The 19,632-nt window shown below is 36.0% G+C and overlaps 1 protein-coding gene across 4 annotated transcripts in view; it reads left to right on the plus strand.

Annotated features, from left to right (window-relative positions):
* The window catches only part of NPNT (nephronectin), a 79,414-nt gene that overhangs the window by 27,860 nt on the left and 31,922 nt on the right, over positions 1 to 19,632 (plus strand). For 3 of the 4 annotated variants that reach the window (NM_001131995.1, XM_054553207.1, XM_054553208.1), the window contains 3 exon segments: positions 6,526 to 6,618; positions 16,958 to 17,077; positions 18,249 to 18,368. In NM_001131995.1, coding sequence (NP_001125467.1) covers positions 6,526 to 6,618; positions 16,958 to 17,077; positions 18,249 to 18,368 — 333 coding nt within the window. 4 annotated transcript variants of the gene reach the window in all.

Raw genomic sequence — 19,632 nt, forward strand, 5'->3', positions numbered from 1 at the left:
AAATTACCATTGAGTAATTGACATTCGTATTTGACTATGGTTTGTGGTTAAGTTCTTAATTGCAATAATATTAAATAAAATGTGAAGCCCAAAGCAAACAACAACAAAAATTATAGCAGTACTTCAACAGAGATAGCAATAATATGCTGCATCAATTGTTCAGAATCCAGCATCTACACAAAACAAGCAACTGGGTAATGAAATTATTTTCTTTTCAAATATTCTGGCAGAGCTACTTTAGTTTTCTTAAGTTATAGATTGTGGTCTTAACTGCAACTTTTCCCTCCTTTTAAGAATTTAAGTTATTTAAATGTTACTTAAATACTTTTATGTTTTTAATCATTATTAACATTCTCTACCCCTCTCATCCTTTCCTGCTTAGTATTTTGTTATAATCTCACTATCCTCACTTCCAAATGCACTCAAAAATGCTGGACTTTCTGGTCTTTTTCTGACCACCAGAAGAAGTAGTGGATTGAGCATGGAACTGGGATAAGACGTTTTTCCTGAAATTGGTCAAGTCACTTAATCTTTTGCATTTTTACTTGTTTACTTGTAAAATGAAGATAGTGTCTGCCTCTCTCCTACCTTATATGGATATCATGAGGATAAATTCAGTCAGTCATATGAAATGGTTTTGAGTTCTGTATTCATGAGGGCATTTAATGTGTCTTATAGTGATAACAATCAGAGGCATTATTATTCAGTTTTTACTGCAGCAGGAATTTAGATTTGACCATCAGATAATTGACACTATAGTACAGGGTGTTAGGAAAGCTGGAAAGATGTTTTCCCCTGGAGATCTTGGACAGTAGGATTCTTTCATCTAGGTTTTGTTCTGCTCATGATATGCAATGGCTCAGGGCACTTTTCAGAGGACCACTGTAAAATGTCCCTCCATTCCACCCAGGTCCTATTAATATAGTAGTGAGTTGTTTCATATTGCTTTCAGCGACTTTCCCTTTTCCAAGGCCAATTACCATTTGAAAAAGTCATTCTCTGTCGTATTTTCTTGTTCTCCTCAAATGAATTTGTCCATATCTGAATTCTGTGAAGCTTGTTGGGTGTAATAACAGCTTTTTGAAGTCTTCCAGTTTCATATCTATTTTTTCTTCTGCCCTACCCTTGCATGTTTCTCTGTCCCCTTTTTTTCTGTGAACATAACCTGGAGGACAAGGTTTTTTGTTCTGCTTTTAGTGGTACCATGTTTGCATAATAACATGAAGTAGATTGAAAAAATTACAAATGATTCTTGGAATTCTAAAGATAATCTTATTTCTATTGAGAAAATTCTTCTCAAGTTACTAACTACCATTGAGATTGGATTGGCTTTTGCCTTGTTACTTTTCAGAGCCTCCATCTGCTTGGGCATCTCAACATATCCTTAGTTTTCAAATGTTGGCACCTTATTCCCAGCATGATTACCTTACATAAGAAACATTATAGGACTGATGTGGGAGTTTACTTTTCTTATAACTTATTTGATAATTCACTGCTTATGTTAGAGTTAGAAACTATTGTCCAACTCTCAGAGATCTAGTTACATCACTTAAAATGGATTTTTTTTTTCTTTTTTTTTTTTTTTTTTTGAGACCAAGTCTCACTCTGTCACCCAAGCTGGAGTGCAGTGGCGCAGTCTCAGCTCACTGCAACCTCCGCCTCCCAGGTTCAAATGATTCTCCTGCCTTAGCCTCCCAAGTAGCTGGGATTACAGGCGCCCACCACCACACCCGGCTAGTTTTTTTGTAGAGATAGGGTTTTACCATGTTGGCCAGGCTGGTCACAAACTCCTAGGATGGATTTTTAAGACTAAAATTTTAGATTGCAATCAAACAGAAGAGGCTTGGACATGTGACATTAAAGAGCTATGTTTGTTTTGCCAGTTGAAACTTGTTTCTTTTTCTAGTTAAAACAATGATTTAGAGGTTATTTTGAGGGCACTTTGGAGATTATGCTACAGGAATGCTAGAGAGCAAATTTTGAGTGTGATTGCCCATTTGGACTTAATTCTGGCAACTGATTTTGGGGGAAAATGTCTATCATTCATTGATTATCTGTGATTTTTACCTGGACTTTATTTAAGCTTTATTAAGTTGCTAAACACTGTTTGGATGCTAGTGATAGCAGACCACCAAATACGGCCCAAACTTCTTGTTCTGATCCACACGAAGGTCAGAGAAACAATGCTGCCTTTTCTGATAGCCAGTAGCACCAGCAGGCATGTTGTTTAATCCAAACAAGAATATACTCTACTTTTAATATTTTTGAAGACCACTGAAAATGGATCATTTATCCTTTTTTATTTTTTTGATAAGGAAGGGATGACCTACTGTTCACAGAATAATGCAGTTTGCTGAAAAGGTTGGTTTTTGCTGACCTCTGAGAGCTCACATTACAGTGGAGTGTGTTATTGGAAGGTGAGCCAGTTTATACAGAGGTTGGGAATTATTTTTCTCTAGTTTTGAAATGGTTATGCACTTTCTAATCTAGTTATTTAGATGTAGAAATAAAGTTTTTTTTTACATTCCCCTGAGTATATGGTATTGTAGGTATAAAATAAATTTGACAAGTTTTATTTCTGTACCAGGATCTACTCATAACACTTCTATCCTAAATTTGTATCAAAAGGAAACCTTTCCTGGCTTGATAATAAACACAGACTAAGTCCAGATTCCACAGCCTAGTGATCAAGGAAAGTCAGGAATTGTATTTAGCTACAAGTAATGTGACATAAAGAACAGTGCCCTAAATTGCTAGGATGGTGATTTAGGGTTAATATTATGACTTCTTGCTCTACCCTCTTTCCATTCTTAAGATCGCCTCATGGTCACAAAGAGGCCACTGTGGTTGAGTCATGACACGCACGTTCTAGGCGAGAACAGAGAACAAGCCATGCTCTTCGGCCCCCTTTTTACACAGCATTCCAAAGTCCCACCCCATCACTTCTGTTTTCATCCCATTTAGCCAGAATTTAGTCATTTGGCTGCCCATATCTGCTAAGGAGAATAGGGAACATAGTTTTCCATTACTAACTCATCCCCCACTCAAAAAAATAAAAATTTTAAAAGCCATTCTATATTAAAGCAGAAGGGAAAGAGATATTGGTAAGAATCCAGCTGGCCTTTTATGATCTGTCTCAGCCTTTCTTTTGATCTCATTTGCTGTTTTAAGCACTTTACACTGTAGCCCCACAAGAACACTTTGCACTCACTAAGAAGCAGTCCCCTTTACTGCCCCCCCCTCCACTTTCCTTATATTCATAAAGTCTTTTGTCTCCTATTCCACTGCTCTTACCTCTAACACACTGCCTCTAACATACTGACCTGCAGTTGTAGTTATTACACACCCTCCTTGGTTCTTTCACCTTTCTATCACAGCCCTTGTTGTGGTTTAGCCAATATATTTTAGTTCCACAGCTAAATTTTCATACCCTCTGTGACTCTCTAATCCCCTGCCACACTTGCCTACTATAATACATTGTATATATAACAAATGTTTGATACATATTTATTGAATTCCATTCCAGAACTAATGCCAGCAAGATAACTTTGTGCTATATAGGAGAATATCTTTTTGTGCAACAGTTTCCAAAGGGTTTTCTTTTTCTAAGAAGAAAGAATTGATTGTATCAACTTTATGAGTATCCTACCGCATTTAATAGCCATTGACTAATCTAAGGGTTCTTGGTTACTTCACTGAAGAGCCTATCAGATGGAAGTGCAAACAACAGTTTGTTTTGAAATAGGACTCCCTAAACATGGAAGAAACATTAACAGTCTTGGCCTGTTGGAATGTGTGCATTTGATGTGCCCAAGATTAGGGCACTCTGCTTGAGAACAAATAACAAAAAAGGGAGAGGAAACAATAAAAACTTTAGTCTTATAAAGCACCTGAAAGTACTATAAATTGATGGTTATCAAGACGGTCAGGGGGTCCAAAGGCTACAGCCTGGGGGCTTCAAGTTTAATTGTTTTATATAGTGTCCTAAATAAATTTTTTATGTTTTTAAGTGGTATTTTTAAAACTGCTTTTTCATGCTTTGAGAGAGTTTTCCAAATTCCAATTATTTTAAGCGGCTATTTCCTGGACTTGCACTTAACGACTTTGAGACGTTTACATTTTTTTCAATATGGCATTCTGTGTGCCTCAGTGATACATGGTTATTCAGGTTGCATGTATATATAAATGTTAAGATTTATGGAAGTTCATCTTTTTAGATTAAAAAGAATTTTTTTAAGCTAGTATTTCTTGGTGATAGGGCCTAGAAATTATGTAGAGTGGCTTACTTCTGGGACTTATTTTAAACTGCATATAAACCATCCACCTAGTGTACAGTTGGCTAAAGAGTAATATTAGAAGGCCCTCCTGGACAGTTGGTTTCATTTCATGGATATGAACACAATTGTTTCCCTTTGAATTTAATGCCATGTTTAAAATCAGATTTTAAGAATTTTCCAAGGGCATTTCCCTATCATTTACACTCTGCTTGTGTTTCTTTCTGCAGTCTATTACATTAAATACCTCCTACACAGCACTGTCTAAGGATTTGTGGTGGTACAGGGTCCAGTTGGGATGACAAACAGTCAAGGAAGGCCTGAAAGTAAAATTAGCAAAGAGGCCCTGTGGAATGGAAGGTGAGGGAAGGGTTAGTGACAGTTGGGGGAGGAAAGGTAGAAAAAAAAATAACATGCACATCAGTTTTGCAGGAGTATTAGAGTCTTAAAGGAAACAATGTTTGATAATTATCAGAGAGGAAACTGGGAGCATAGAGCATATCCCAGAATGGAGAACAGCATGGGTTAAAATGGGTAGGAGCAGGTGTCAGGAGCTTCAAAATTCGGGGTCATTGTTGAGTCCATTCCCCTTGGTCTTCAAGGACTGTCTGCTCTTCACTCAGTGATTATTGAAGCTCATTTCTTCCTGTCACCAACACAAATCATACCTTCTTCACGTCAGACCTAAACTATTTCACTGGCCTTGCAACTGTTCTCACTGCCTCTAAACTCTTTCCAGTCCATCCTACATACCATCACCAGAGCTTTGATAAGATTCCCAGAGCTTTGATTTTTATCAGGCAGTTATGATGATAAATGTATGGAAACTTCCCATTTCCTAGAGCTAAAGTGCATGTTTCTCATTCTGAAATGTAGGGAACATAATCATCTGATACCACTCACCAGACTGTTTCTCGCTCTTCCTCCACCATTTACCCATCTCTTTAGCTTAATGAGTCCCCTGTGTGTCTCCTAACTAAACAGCGGCTTACTTGGCTATGAAATATTCTTCTCCTTAGGTAGTCTGCTCCCTTCTCTGTCTACTCATGCTTCGAGATTCAACATAAGCCTCCTCTATGAGGCTTTCTGCACGAATGTATATGGATTTGCTTGTGTAATGATTTCTTCACAGATTTCATATTGCTGATAAATAAATATTGTTTTGAATAAGAAACGTGGTTTTGTATTTTTATCTCGATTGTAGACTCCTTGAGACCAGTACCATGCTGTACAATTATTTTTTATCTATTACAGTGTCTGGCATAGGGACGTGCACATATTTGGGACAGAACAAGGTTTCCGAGTCTGGCACGATGACATTTTGGGCTGGATAATTTGTTGTGGTGGGTTGTCTGAACATTTTAGGATGTTTAGTAGCATCCTTGGTGCCTATCCACTAGATACCAGTAGTATCCTCTCCCTAGTGTGACAACCAAAAATGTCTCCAGACATTTCCAAATTTCCACAGGGGTAAAAAGTGCCCCCCAGTTGAGAATCATTGATAGAGAATAAACAGAATAAATTCCAATTAAACAGTGAAAATATTTGAGTGATGATTTACAGCATTTTGAAGTCTTGAGAAAGTGGAACTCAGTTGATGGAAAAGAGTGAATGTCAAACTGAGAACATCCTATTTGCTATGTTAGGGCATAGAAAGGCCATTATAGATTGGAAAGCAGGTGTAATGAATCTTAGGGTTAAGAAAGATCAAGATACAGAAATATCCTTGAATTGAAGTTCCAAAACAATGTTGTTTTGGTTTTTTTTCATTTTGAATCATTTCATACTTAGGAATACCATTTCTAGTACAATAAATATTTTATGTTCAGTTAGAAATTTATCTGTATTTCATACATACTTGGTACTTTTGGACTAAGAACTGCTATTTGAAGTATATTTGAGAGAATGAGTTTGAAATTGTGGGTGCAGGACATTGTAAAATTGTAACTATGAATAAATATCAGTTATGCATAGTTTTACCTAGTTTTTCTTTTATTTGACTATTTGAGTATTTTCCTTGAATTTAAAATTGTTTTCATCCCCAACTGATACACACACATACACATACATAACACGTGTGTGTGTGTAGCTTACAGAGTGGTTATAGGAAACTGATTTTGTATACTTTGGCTACTTTGTTGTAAGTTCTAGTTTTTTTTCTTTTATTATTAAACTCTAGTACACGACATCAGTGCTATATGATTGGTGTTTCGTTGACCTAGAAATAATGCATGCCATCTTCTTTTCACAGCTGTGTGCCAACCACGATGCAAACATGGTGAATGTATCGGGCCAAACAAGTGCAAGTGTCATCCTGGATATGCTGGAAAAACCTGTAATCAAGGTAGGAAAACAGTCTGACAGACATACACAATCAGAGACACCTCTCACTCCCAAATTAAAAATATTCTTATCTCAAACTACTTTCCATAGCTATTTTTCCAAAATATGTGAGCTGCCATTTTGCTGATAAATAAAAATATATTAATGATAAATATTGTAAAATTTCTTTTATCAAGGGACAATTAAACAAATTGTATCCTCTTATTCTCTGATACTAATTAAAATGTATTTTGAAGAAAAGAATCACTGCATCAGTAATTTAGAAGCCTTCTAGTACTCCTTGTTTTTCCACTAACTACTTGGAAATCCTTGGCCAAATAATTAACCACCTCAGACCCCAGGTACTGCTTCCCTTTAATGCCAAAGGCAGGTAGGGGATTTGATTTGGAATTTGGAGTTTCCTCCTAACTCTGAGCCCTTTGATTCGTGATTAAATCTCCCTTCAACTACTGACCAGTTTGGAATGTTTCCATGATAAATAAAAATGATTAATTTAGCAAGCACTTTTTAAAAAAATCAGCATCAGTTGTTTATAAAAGCAAATATTTATTCAACACTCATAGTGCCCCAGGTATTTTATATATATAATCCATTTTTATCTTTACAACAACATTCGGAAGTAGAGCATTATTTATTATAATTAAGGTATAATCTATTAATTATTAGTCCATTTTTTATTTGGAGAGACTGAGGCATAGGAATATTAAGTGTCTTGCTCAGGTTCATAGAGTTAGTAAAAGAGCGAGCATGTCAACTTAGAGCTATGGCATATATAATCCATATTTTTTCTACTATACTAGTTTTCGGTGAAAAAATATATTTGGAAATGTGATCCTCGAACTCATGCTACAAAGTCAGACAAGGCTTGTCTTGTTAATTAAATTCAGTTAAAAATTTCCATTATTGGCCTGGCGTGATGGCTGACGCCTGTAATGCCAGCACCTTGGGAAGCCGAGGCGGGTGGATCACCTGAGGTTGAGAGTTCAAGACCAGCCTGGCCAACATGGAGAAACCCCATCTCTACTAAAAATACAAAATTAGCTGCATGTGGTGGCTCATGCTTATAATCCCAGCTACTCAAGCTGAGGCAGGAGAGTCACTTGAACCCAGGAGGCAGATGTTGCAGTGAGCCGAGATTGCACTATTGCACTCCAGCCTGGGCAACAAGAGTGAACCTGTCTCAAAAAAAAAAAAAAAAAAAAAAAATCATTATTAGGAATTAAACTAAAGAAAGATTAGGGTTAGATTTCACTAAATAGATAAGTGTCAAAAATAGGTGACTCAATTTTTACTTATTTCTTAAATTATACTCCCTATCATCTTAAATGTCAGGTGAAATAATGATATGGTATCTAACTATCGCTTATGTACTTACTTGACCTCATTTGATATAGAAATAATGTTGCTGAAATACTACTGTTCTTCAGTGTCTGATACTTATTCCAAGATACTCCTTGAGGTATGTCATGTAAACTAGTGATTTATAGATTCACTATTTATTTATTTTTTTAAATTTTACTTTAAGTTCTGGGATACATGTGGAGAACGTGCAGCTTTGTTGCAAAGGTATACATGTGCCTTGGTGATTTGCTGCACCTATCAACCCATCATCTAGGTTATAAGCCCTGCATGCATTAGGTATTTGTCCTAATGCTCTCCCTCCCCTTACCCCTACCCCACGACAGTTCCCCTCCCTGTGTCCATGTGTTCTCATCGTTCAACTCCCGCTTATGAATGAGAACATGCGGTGTTCAGTTTTCTGTTCCTGTGTTAAGACACAGTTTTTACAATCATCCAGAACATTGATTTTTGAAAACATATTCAAAATGGTGGTTCATGAACCATCAGATGAAATTATTCATGAACCATCAGATGAAATCCACACTAGCAAAAATGACATGTCCCAATGGTAGAAGCTGCTCTTCTAAAGTGTGTTCTTGTATTATCTGCTATTTGATTTAGAACTGATTTTCCCAATGCTTGTTTTCTCTCTTATAATACTCTTTTTAACTTGAAATTTACCAAACATACCTGCATAATCTTTTTAAATAAGTGGTGCTCTTATTATCTCAGTTTGCTCCTTAAAAAAATCCATTTGATTTTTCTTCCCCAGCATAAGTTTGCAGGTAGCAGTGTGTTAGGTTCTGGTTATTGGATGCCAATGTTCATTTTAGAATCTCAGTATACTTTTTTTTTTAAAGTGGTGAACATAAGCCCTCAGAGGTTTCATTAATATGTCAGCACGGTAAAATATTGTTGGCCAAATGTGAGGATATAAAATACAAAGAAGACGATTAAAATAAGTCACTTTTGAGATTGCAGAGAAATTCATTTAAATTTCTTTGCAGGAGCTGCATCAGCTTTAACATGCTTTAAAGACATGCTACAAGTATTATTGAAACAAGGGTTCATCACTGGATAGCTCTTATTTTCAGAAAACCAGTTTAACATGTACTTTTTTTTTTCCTGTAACACATACCTATTTCTCTAAAGAAAAAATTGAATGTATCAAGTTAAAGTCTTGTTCCCCAAAACCATATTCCTTAAAGAGAAGAGGATTTGATTAGTAGCAAAATGGGATTTTACACCTGCAAAAATAGTGCTGACACTGAAAAAGTAATTTCAAGTCCAGTTTTGAAAATAAAACTACAGCTTAAAATAAACTTAGGTGTTCTAATCATCTCTTATTTTGCCCTCCTCACAAAAAAGCAGTGTGGTAGGTTCCTGATGGCAAGGTTTATGCTCCTTGAGAGCAGAAATCCTTTTTGTTGTCTCTCTGATTTCTAAGTTCCGAAAACTATTATTAAAGTGACTTGCACATGGTAAATGCACACTAAATATATTAAATAAATGACCGTTTCATCTAATGGTTGTTAGTCCCGAACACTGTGGAAACTTGAAAGGGTTCTACCAGTTCTTGGTACAGCATCTTAGTCTCTGCATCCATAGACTGTGGGCCCTGTCAGGATCAGGGAAGCTGCCATGTGTGGCCTGGTTGAGTGTGAGAGCTGCCTAGAGACTCCCATAAAAGTTGTTAGAGAGAATTTCTTTTTTTTAAAATAAAGGTACATTTTATTTTTTTTTATTTTAAATTTTCTTTTTTTTTATTATTATACTTTAAGTTTTAGGGTACATGTGCACAATGTGCAGGTTAGTTACATATGTATACATGTGCCATGCTGGTGTGCTGCACCCATCAACTCGCCATTTAGCATTAGGTATATCTCCTAATGCTATCCCTCCCCCCTCCCCCCACCCCACAACAGTCCCCAGAGTGTGATGTTCCCCTTCCTGTGTCCATGTGTTCTCGTTGTTCAATTCCCATCTATGAGTGAGAACATGCGGTGTTTGGTTTTTTATCCTTGCGATAGTTTACTGAGAATGATGATTTCCAATTTCATCCATGTCCCTACAAAGGACATGAACTCATCATTTTTGATGGCTGCATAGTATTCCATGGTGTATATGTGCCACATTTTCTTAATCCAGTCTATCATTGTAAAATTGACACCCTAACATCACAATTAAAAGAACTAGAAAAGCAAAAGCAAACACATTCAAAAGCTAGCAGAAGGCAAGAAATAACTAAAATCAGAGCAGAACTGAAGGAAATAGAGACAAAAAAACCCTTCAAAAAATTAATGAATCCAGGAGCTGGTTTTTTGAAAGGATCAACAAAATTGATAGACCGGTAGCAAGACTAATAAAGAAAAAAAGAGAGAAGAATCAAATAGACACAATAAAAAATGATAAAGGGGATATCACCACCGATCCCACAGAGAACTGTTGATAGTGCCTACATAGCAGATTAACTTAAACTGTTTTCATTCAGGCCCACACATTTTAATAAAGTAGAAAATATGCTTCATAGATAAGGGAAATCAAATAGGCTCCTTTTTCCTCCAGGAGAGAAATGTCAAAAAGAATTAAATTTGAAATAACTTTACAGAACTGGAAATTAGCTTTTGATTAAAAGTAGCTTTTGGTATATGATAAGTATTCACTGAGAATTTTGTAGCGAGTTATGTACTTTAAGAAATAACCCCTGGAAATTTGCATCATGGTGTAAACAGCTTGAATAAACAAGTGCTTAACCAGTGCCTGTAGAGCTGCCTGGGAAACAGCCAGAATACCAGGGCAAGCTGCATTTTGGAACTGGTTTAATTTAGTAGCCTTGCCACAGGTTTAGTGTGATCTGGTTTTAGTGGTTTGATCTTCCCCATTAAGTCATTTTCTGGATTTGTTACACCTAGAACTGTTATGAAATTACAGGCTTGGGCTGATCATTAACATACTATACTCTATAAAGCGCATGTTACCTTTCAAAGCAGATGAAATTCTAACCTGAATTCTGGCAAGATTCTTTGATCATTGCTTCCTTTACTTTTACTTTTATTTATGCATATTTCCCTCCTCCTTGAGTTTCTGTACCAATACAAACCTCTTTTTCCCCTAGCCAGAAAAAAAAATGTTATTATAGATAATAATCTTTTTATAACTTTTCCATTGGGGAATGATTTTTAGTATGTAAATATATCATTGCATATTCTCAGAAATGAAAGACATTCTTAGGAATTTACAGTGTACTTTGTAATAATTTCAGAAGAAAATATTTATAAGTGTCAATTCCTAATGTTTTAGCATGGTTTATGTTTCATATGTTGAATTCTTTATCATAATGAAAGAATTGGAGTCTTTTAGGTCAGAACCAGATACTAATTTTGTGGACTAGTTACATCTGAAAGTTGACTGCTTTGCTAAGCACAAAAATCTAAGGGCTTTAACCCTAATATTAAGGCAGTTACCTACAGCCTTAGGTTTTGAAAGATGTATGGTTCCGGCCGGGCGCTGTGGCTCTAGCCTGTAATCCCAGCACTTTGGAAGGCCGAGGCGGGTGGATCACGAGGTCAGGAGATCAAGACCATCCTGGCTAACATGGTGAAACCCCATCTTTACTAAAAATACAAAAAAAAAAAAAAAAAAAAATTAGCCAGGCTTGGTGGCAGGCGCCTGTAGTTCCAGCTACTCGGGAGGCTGTGGCAGGAGAATGGTGTGAACCTGGGAGGCGGAGCTTGCAGTGAGCCAAGATCAAGCGGCTGCACTCCAGCCTGGGCAACAGAGCAAGACTCCATCTTAAAAAAAAAAAAGGAAGATGTATGGTTTCAACTCCCACAACCAATGTTCATTTGATTTGGACATTTAACTGGCTATTAATAACATAATGGTGTTGAAACAGAATGTGATTGTTAAGTCTCAGCTCTCTACTTTGAGTTTCACCCATCTTATATTTTGGTAAGCTAATAATGGCGACAGTTAACATTTTTTTGCATAAAGCTTCTTATGTATGTTCCAGAAGCATAATTTCTTACATTTAAATGATAATATTGACCATCTATTATGCTGTTATTTAAATAAAATCTTTATGCAAATCATACATTTGTGCATAATTTTGGAGTATTTTAAACTACTATTGTACAACGTGAGAGTGTAGGGAAAAAAAATCTTAAGTTGGTCGTTTACGACTTCAGTGTCCTTAAATAGAGCAGGTGGATTATAATCAATATTTGTATAATTTGTTTTTTGTTTTCTTCCTTCTGTTTATGACTAAATAATACTTTTAAAAATGATGATCTCTTGTTTGGAGTTTTTAAAAAAATTGTATGACGATGGATTGTTCATTTATAATGTGTGTGTTGTCCTTGGGAAACAAGATGACAGTGATACATTTTTAAGAAAATTAAAGGAAAAGAGAAACCAGAAGAACCAGAAACTATTGTTTATAAAGTATCTAATGCATTCTTTTTAAACTCTACCAACTGTATGTACTTGTTTAATATATACTTGTAAAGATTTTTAGGGCTAAAATTGACATCAGTTCAAAATTGACTCTTATTACCTTCTTCCTGGTGTGAAGACGAGCACATCCCAGCTCCTCTTGACCAAGGCAGTGAACAGCCTCTTTTCCAACCCCTGGATCACCAAGCCACAAGTTTGCCTTCAAGGGGTGAGCGTGCATTGTCCCAGGTGGTCTGCTCTTCCCACCTGCATGGCTTCCTGCAGTTATGTCACTTCTTGCAAATGTTCTGAAGACTAGCCCAGGAGTGTCCAGCCTTCAGCCCTGAGCATGTACAGCAAGCAGCAGGAATTGCCACCTGGTGCTGATTCTCTGTGCTCTGAAAAGCATGGAGCTCCACTGTCCTTTTAATGCATCGAGTATCATTGCTTTTCTTTTTCTTTTCTGAATTTTGAAATATTTTCTAAAAGCAGATAGCAAAACAACTTTTTTCATATGTAGGCAAATTCAGGAGTTCGAAAGCAACTGAAATTGGGGGTTTGATGCCTTTTGCCAAGTAGATTTTAGAAATCAAGTCCTCTTCCCCACTCTTGAGGTATAGAGTTTTAGGTTACCTGAAAATCCAAGCATACATTAGTGACTTTCTTTTGGTATACATTGTGTAACATCAGATAGCCTAAGTTGTGGTTCCAAGAGGGCACTTAGTTGCTATTTGATTATAAGCAAGTCATTAACCAATCAGTAACAGGGAGACAGTAATTCCTGCCCTATTTGTCTGTGGGGTTGGCGTAAGAATAGAAACACCAAAAATATTAATGTCTTCATCATGCTGGAAAGCTTTGTAGGAAAATAATGTGGTAGCATAATTTTACAGTTTCTCTTCTAGGACATTTTATCTCTAACCCATTCATAGGTTTAAGAACTTAGAATAACTGAATTAAAATAGTTGAAATTATTAATCATTGTCTCTGCTGAGAAGAAATTTGATGCATTTGTATATTTTCTGCACAAGGAATTAGGGAAAAAGAATTAACTTCGGCCCTTAATAATTTAAAACTTAGGATTTTGGTAGTTGACGTATTGACATATGTTTGCCTATGACATTGCCCGATTTAAGCACCAAAGCGGGGAGAAAGTCCAAATGTGTTAAAACAAATGAAAGTTTATTTTAAAAAAAAATCCATTGAGTGAGTTATCTTACTCAATGATCTCTTCCAGATTTTTCAAGCTACTTTTCAGTGTCTGCATGCTAATAAAATTTCTGATTTTTTTTCCTGAAGTTTAATAATAATGCTATGCAGCTTGCATTTCCGTTCTGGACCAGTTCCCTTCTCCCTCTCCTTCTCCCTCTCCTTCTCCCATCCAAGCTCCTGAATCCACCAACCTACTGAAATGTATTCCTGACAATAGTAGATGCACTTTAAGACTTGTATACATAATAATTGAAGCATTTGAATGTAAGTGGTTTATTGTAAAGTTCTATCCTTTAGTATAAGATAAGCACATGAAAGAATTCATTAAATTTTTTATTTTCCTATTTTATAGATTTTCCTTATATATATTATAAACCTCCAGAGAAAAAGGAAGATAAGTAAATTTAAAATAAAAACACCAAAGTTTTATTTCCAGGTTCTTTTAACAACTTTTAAGATTTATTTGAGACAGTATGATCAATGACTTCATTTTGTTCTGCTTATTATTGTAGGAGTATTTATTATAATTTGGAAGTAATTTATTTTTGAATTTCTTGCTTAATTGAATGATATCCAATAGATTGTGATAATGAATACAGAATTTATAGAAAGCAGCACATATTAACTTACTTAATATGGCACTAGGTCAATGAGAAAAGAAGGTAACATAATTAAAGACAAGAAACTCTTAAGAAAACTGAGGACAAAAAGGCTTCTCACCAGGACACCAGATGCATTTAATCTTTTGAAGCTCTGTACTTTAGGAAAAGTCTGATATTTGGCAAATTTTGATAAACATGGATGACTATGGAATCCTATTTTATAGTATCTGAAGTGGCTTTTGTAAGGGTCATTGTGAAGTTTCTGGAGACACCTGCTTGTGACAGATGGGACAATGATGGCCGTCACTAGGGATATTAACACCAGTCAGCTATCAGGGAATGTCATCCAGACCATCAGCAGCTGGTAGAGTACAGCTTTCTCAATTGCTTTCCATGTTTTGGATACTTATATGCCCGTTAATAACAGGTAAAAGAGCAATACATCATTTCCACATTTACCCATTGAATGTTGCATGTTTTCTTCCTTTCACATATTATTTCATACAGTCCAGATTTTTTTTTTGGACTCATGACAGCATATTGGCTTTTCTTTCCTTTCAGTTTCATGATTCTTAACCCCAAAGTGCTTTTGCCATGGGAACGGAAGGATAAATTTGGGTCGAAGCCATTCTCTAAAACCACCAGCAGCTCCAGTCCAGATTATGAATACTACCATAGCAATCCTAAGAGGCCCTTTATTGGCCCAGACTGGAGCCAAATTGTAGAAGAGCTGCCCCAACTGGACTTCAGGTTTAGTTCAGGGACGTAGTGTCTGAAGAAATTTCCATCAGCATAAATACTCCTTGTTTATGAGCTGCCTGAAACTGTAAACACTGAATCCATTCCCATCAGGAACTCACAAAAGTTTCTGTTATGCTTTGAAAATAAACCTAGGGATACTTAACTGACATGTAAAGAAAAATCCATCAGTATCCTTTTCTCGAGATATAGGTTTTGATTGTACTGTGTTATTTTGTGGTTTTGTTCTATTTTTGTTTAGTGCAGAAAAATATTTAAAACACAAAGCCTTTCTCTAACACCGTATTTGGTTTTAAATGCTATTTACTATAATATCAAAAAGATTTATCAAAGAGAAGTGTGATTCTGCAGGACCATATTAGGAACAGTCATTAACTCCTCTTAGAAGATGAGAAAAGTTTCCCTCTCATTTTTAGTAAATACTGAAATACAAAGTAGAAGAATATGGGAAGCGTAGAAAATTTCTTTCTCGGTCATTCTTCCTTGATTTTTGCTTCAATTGACAGAGGGAGAAAACATTTTTCTTACTGTAATCTGCATGGCACTTTCTGTGAGGAAATTTTTTTTTGAAATATTTTAGAATGTGATTTTGTTTTAAAAACCCTTAACTAGTCAAGAGACAATAAAGTAGAAAATTGAAGAAAGCATAGGAGATGACTAAAGTATTTGGTTTATTTATTTAACCTTTCCGGGATTTGCCCAGCTTGGGGCCTGCTTATAGTTGCATTCAGGGCAGAAAAAAGACCTACTTGGAAAATCAGTAAGATATGAAAATTTTTTTAGATATAATAATTATTTGGAGGTTTTAAAACATAATAGAACTTGGTGATTTAGTTAAATGAAATATACAGATATCTAATAAATCGGCAGATCAGATTGAAATAGATTTGAAAACAATTTTGTAACTAGACATATTATCTGTATTTCTTATTCAATGACATGGATTAATAATTAAATTATGCTAAATGGGTGCTTATGCTGGTGGTTCCAGACAAACGTGGTCACATTTCTTTTTAATGAAGCATATATTTTGGGCATTACTATTTCAATGTTTATTTGTCATTATGAGTTTTATGTTCACTTGAGGCAGTGTTTAATTTAGGTTAAAACCTTTTCATAATGTAAAATTTGTTGATTTATTTCATACTGATACTTAAACCAATAAACCTAAAATACATGACAGTCTATTACGTTTTGTCCATTAGTATTTCCATATGCCTTTTTTAACTGTGGAATAAATGAAAATATGTTGTTGGGTTTTTTAAAGTTCATTTTGTGACTTGAATGCATTACTAAAGTAGGGAACTGAAGTTTCTTCTTTAATCTGAAATCATATGAAATCTACCAGATTGAACAAGAAAAACTACAATATGGATCACTCTTAATTTATTTCATTCTTATCGTCTGAAAATATAGCCTATACAGCCTTCCTTTGGGAAGGTCAAAGCAGTCAAATGTTTTAAAATCTGTATACTTCCTGTAAAGTAAAATATTCCAAAGTCCAAGCCTTAAGGAGGCCAATGCCTTATCCATTTAAAGTAAAATATTCTCATGTAATATGTTCTTTAAACAGAGAAAGGAAGACATTGAACGAATAGGGTTACATTGTCAGGACTGAATCTAGCAAAAGAACCCAGATATTTTGAGAATATTGGCAAACAGTTGTTAGCTGATAGAGCATCTCTGCCCATGAGGATGTTAGTATGCTGCTGTTTCTAGGGATGATAAGGTAGGCACCTGTTGTTGAGAATTTTCCTAACTGGCCTTTATAAACAGAGATCCATAAAGGTCATGATGACTCCTGGTTGCCCCTAGTGTATCCTACCTTCAAATTAATATTGCATGAACAGGATCTGTCTCTTATGTAAATGACAGTTACTGTAGCTTGGCCTATTTTTCTCTTTCATTTTTTAAAATAGAAAAGAATTTTAGATGGCTTACATTAGTGCTGAGGTTTTGTAATTTTTCTGCTTCAACCCACATTGTTTTCAGATCTAAATGAGTGTGGCCTGAAGCCTCGGCCCTGTAAGCACAGGTGCATGAACACTTACGGCAGCTACAAGTGCTACTGTCTCAACGGATATATGCTCATGCCGGATGGTTCCTGCTCAAGTATGTCAAGAATCTTAACTGTTTTATGAGTGCTTTGGGCTTGTTTCTGTTGTGCTCTGGGAGCTTGCTTTTGTAAAAATGGCCTCCGGGGTTCTCCTAAACAAGATGTGTGCGTGTGTTTATACGTGTGCCTGAGGAATTGAAAATTAAAATAAGAGGCACCATTTTCAATGTATAATACTCTTCTATCACGGGTGCCAATATTAAATTGATTAGGAAATGGTATTTAGAATAAGAATTACAAAACTAAGTATGTTTTCTAATTTTTTTTTAAAACATGTTTACCCCTGTCTTCTATCTGGGCATAAAAGAACGATTCCAGGTTTAAAAAAAAAAAAAAAGAACACTACTGACTATTTAGGGACTGCTCAGACAGAATCCATCAGGTCTGTTTTGTGATTTTAAATCATTTATAAATATTTTCTTCATTTTTGTATTTCATTATAAAAGCCTTTAGGCTTTTATAGAATTTTAGACTCTAATAATAGTCTAAGACTTCTAAAAAACAATTTCAAATAAAAAATAAATGAATATGATACCAGAAAAGTAGAATTCATGTTTATAAGGAAGAAATCCATGTTTTCACCATAATTTGGATGTATAAGATGGAATATGCCCTAAAATTCTGTATAGGTTGACCCTTGAATTGAGCTATTCATATGATATCTAACAATTAATGACTTGATTTTTATTTTTACTGAATTATCATTTAACTGAGTTGTATAAAATAAAGTTAGCTAATTTTATTTAACATTGCATAAGTATAGCATGGGACTTTTTGGAATTAGGTGAATACATGTTTAACATTGTGCAACTCAGTGGGAACTCTGCTGTTCCCCTAGAGAAATTTCATGGGCAGTTGAGACAGTTACTTGGATGATTGGTTAAGAATAGCATTTAGCTTGAGTAATCTGGAAAAATACCTCAATTCTTCACTTTCCTTGGCCACTGGAAAAATTTCCAGATAATCTGTGTATGATAGTTTTATATTTGTCTTTTAATGCTTTCTTTCCTTCCCCCTTTTACTTTCTTTAGATGTTTGATAGTTAAGGCCTCTTTGTCTTCATTGTTGTTCAGTGTCACTGATTTCAGGACAAGTGAAAAAAATAGCTATTTCTGTTACAGATTTTGTTTTCTACCTGTCTGAGTCAGCCAGTCACTCTCTTTCCAGGTGCCCTGACCTGCTCCATGGCAAACTGTCAGTATGGCTGTGATGTTGTTAAAGGACAGATACGGTGCCAGTGCCCCTCCCCTGGCCTGCAGCTGGCTCCTGATGGGAGGACCTGTGTAGGTGAGTTGTAAAATCAAGCATCTCTGTCAGCAGCCTCTGTAGGATAAAGGGAGAAAGTGAAAGGTGATGGGAATAAGGGAAAAAAAGGCAATTACTTACATCAGATAATTAGCTATCCTTCAGCAGATATCAGATGTCTCAGAAGAGGACATCTCTGTGAATGGATAATGGGAACCTTGTTTTTTAAAAAATGAGAAATAGGAGGAGGCCTCAGGCAGAGGGAACCCTGCGTGCAAAGGCACTGCAGTTCAGAGGAGCACAATGTTTAGGGAAACGAGAAGAGCTCAGCATTCCTAGAATATAAGTGGCAAGGGTGAGCAATGAGTGATGAAGCTGAATAGGTAGACAGGGCTAGATTGTATGTGTTGTTCTTCAGGCCTCAGATTTTTTTCTGGTAAATTAGGAAGGCAGTGTAGGATTGAGAATCTGGACTTTGGTTTTAAACCTGGCTCTTCCATGTACTAGATATGTAACCTTAGGCAAGAGACTTTGTTGCTTTGAGCTTGGGTCTTCTTATTTTTAAAATGGAAATAATACCACATAGAACTGGTAGGAAGATTGAATGAGGTCATGGATGCAAAGAGCTTAGCACAATACCTAGCATGTAATAAGCCTTGAATGAATGGAAGTGTTTGGTGATTAGAGTTATTTACTGAGTACTTTCTATACTCCAGACACGGTGCTGAGTGCTAGGATATATAGCAGTGGACTAAGCAGACAAGATTTTGATCCCCACAAAGCTGACATGCTAATGGGGGAGACAGAAAAGAAACAAATACCCCATAAAATTACAGACAATGCCAAGTGTTAACATGAGGTATTGAGAGAAAAACAGAATGTGTCTATTAGCCTTAAGGTAAGACCTGTTATCATTAGCCATGTGAAGAAACAGCCAAGCAGCTGAAGACATTGCAGGGCACTGCGGTGAGAGAGAGGTTGGCCTGTGTGAGGTTTTTCAAGGAAGAAGGTCCATGTAGCTCAAGTACAGGGTGTGAGTATGAGGGGTGGTGGCTTGAGATATAATGGGTGAAATAGGTGAGGGTGATTTGTTGCAGGGCCATCAGGGACACAGGGGAGGAATGTGGATTTAATTCAAAGTGCAAGTAGAAATAGTTAAAAGATTTTGAGCACAGTAATGATCTGATTGTATGTTTTAATGGAATCATTTTGACAGTTGGGTTGGATATGCTTTGGAGAGGGTAAGTAACAGCAAAAGGAGCTGTTTTGAGGCTTTCATAACAGTCTAACCCAGGAGATGGTGGCT

Source organism: Pongo abelii, chromosome 3, assembly GCF_028885655.2.
Source record: "Pongo abelii isolate AG06213 chromosome 3, NHGRI_mPonAbe1-v2.0_pri, whole genome shotgun sequence".
Classification (NCBI taxonomy): Eukaryota; Metazoa; Chordata; class Mammalia; order Primates; family Hominidae; genus Pongo; species Pongo abelii.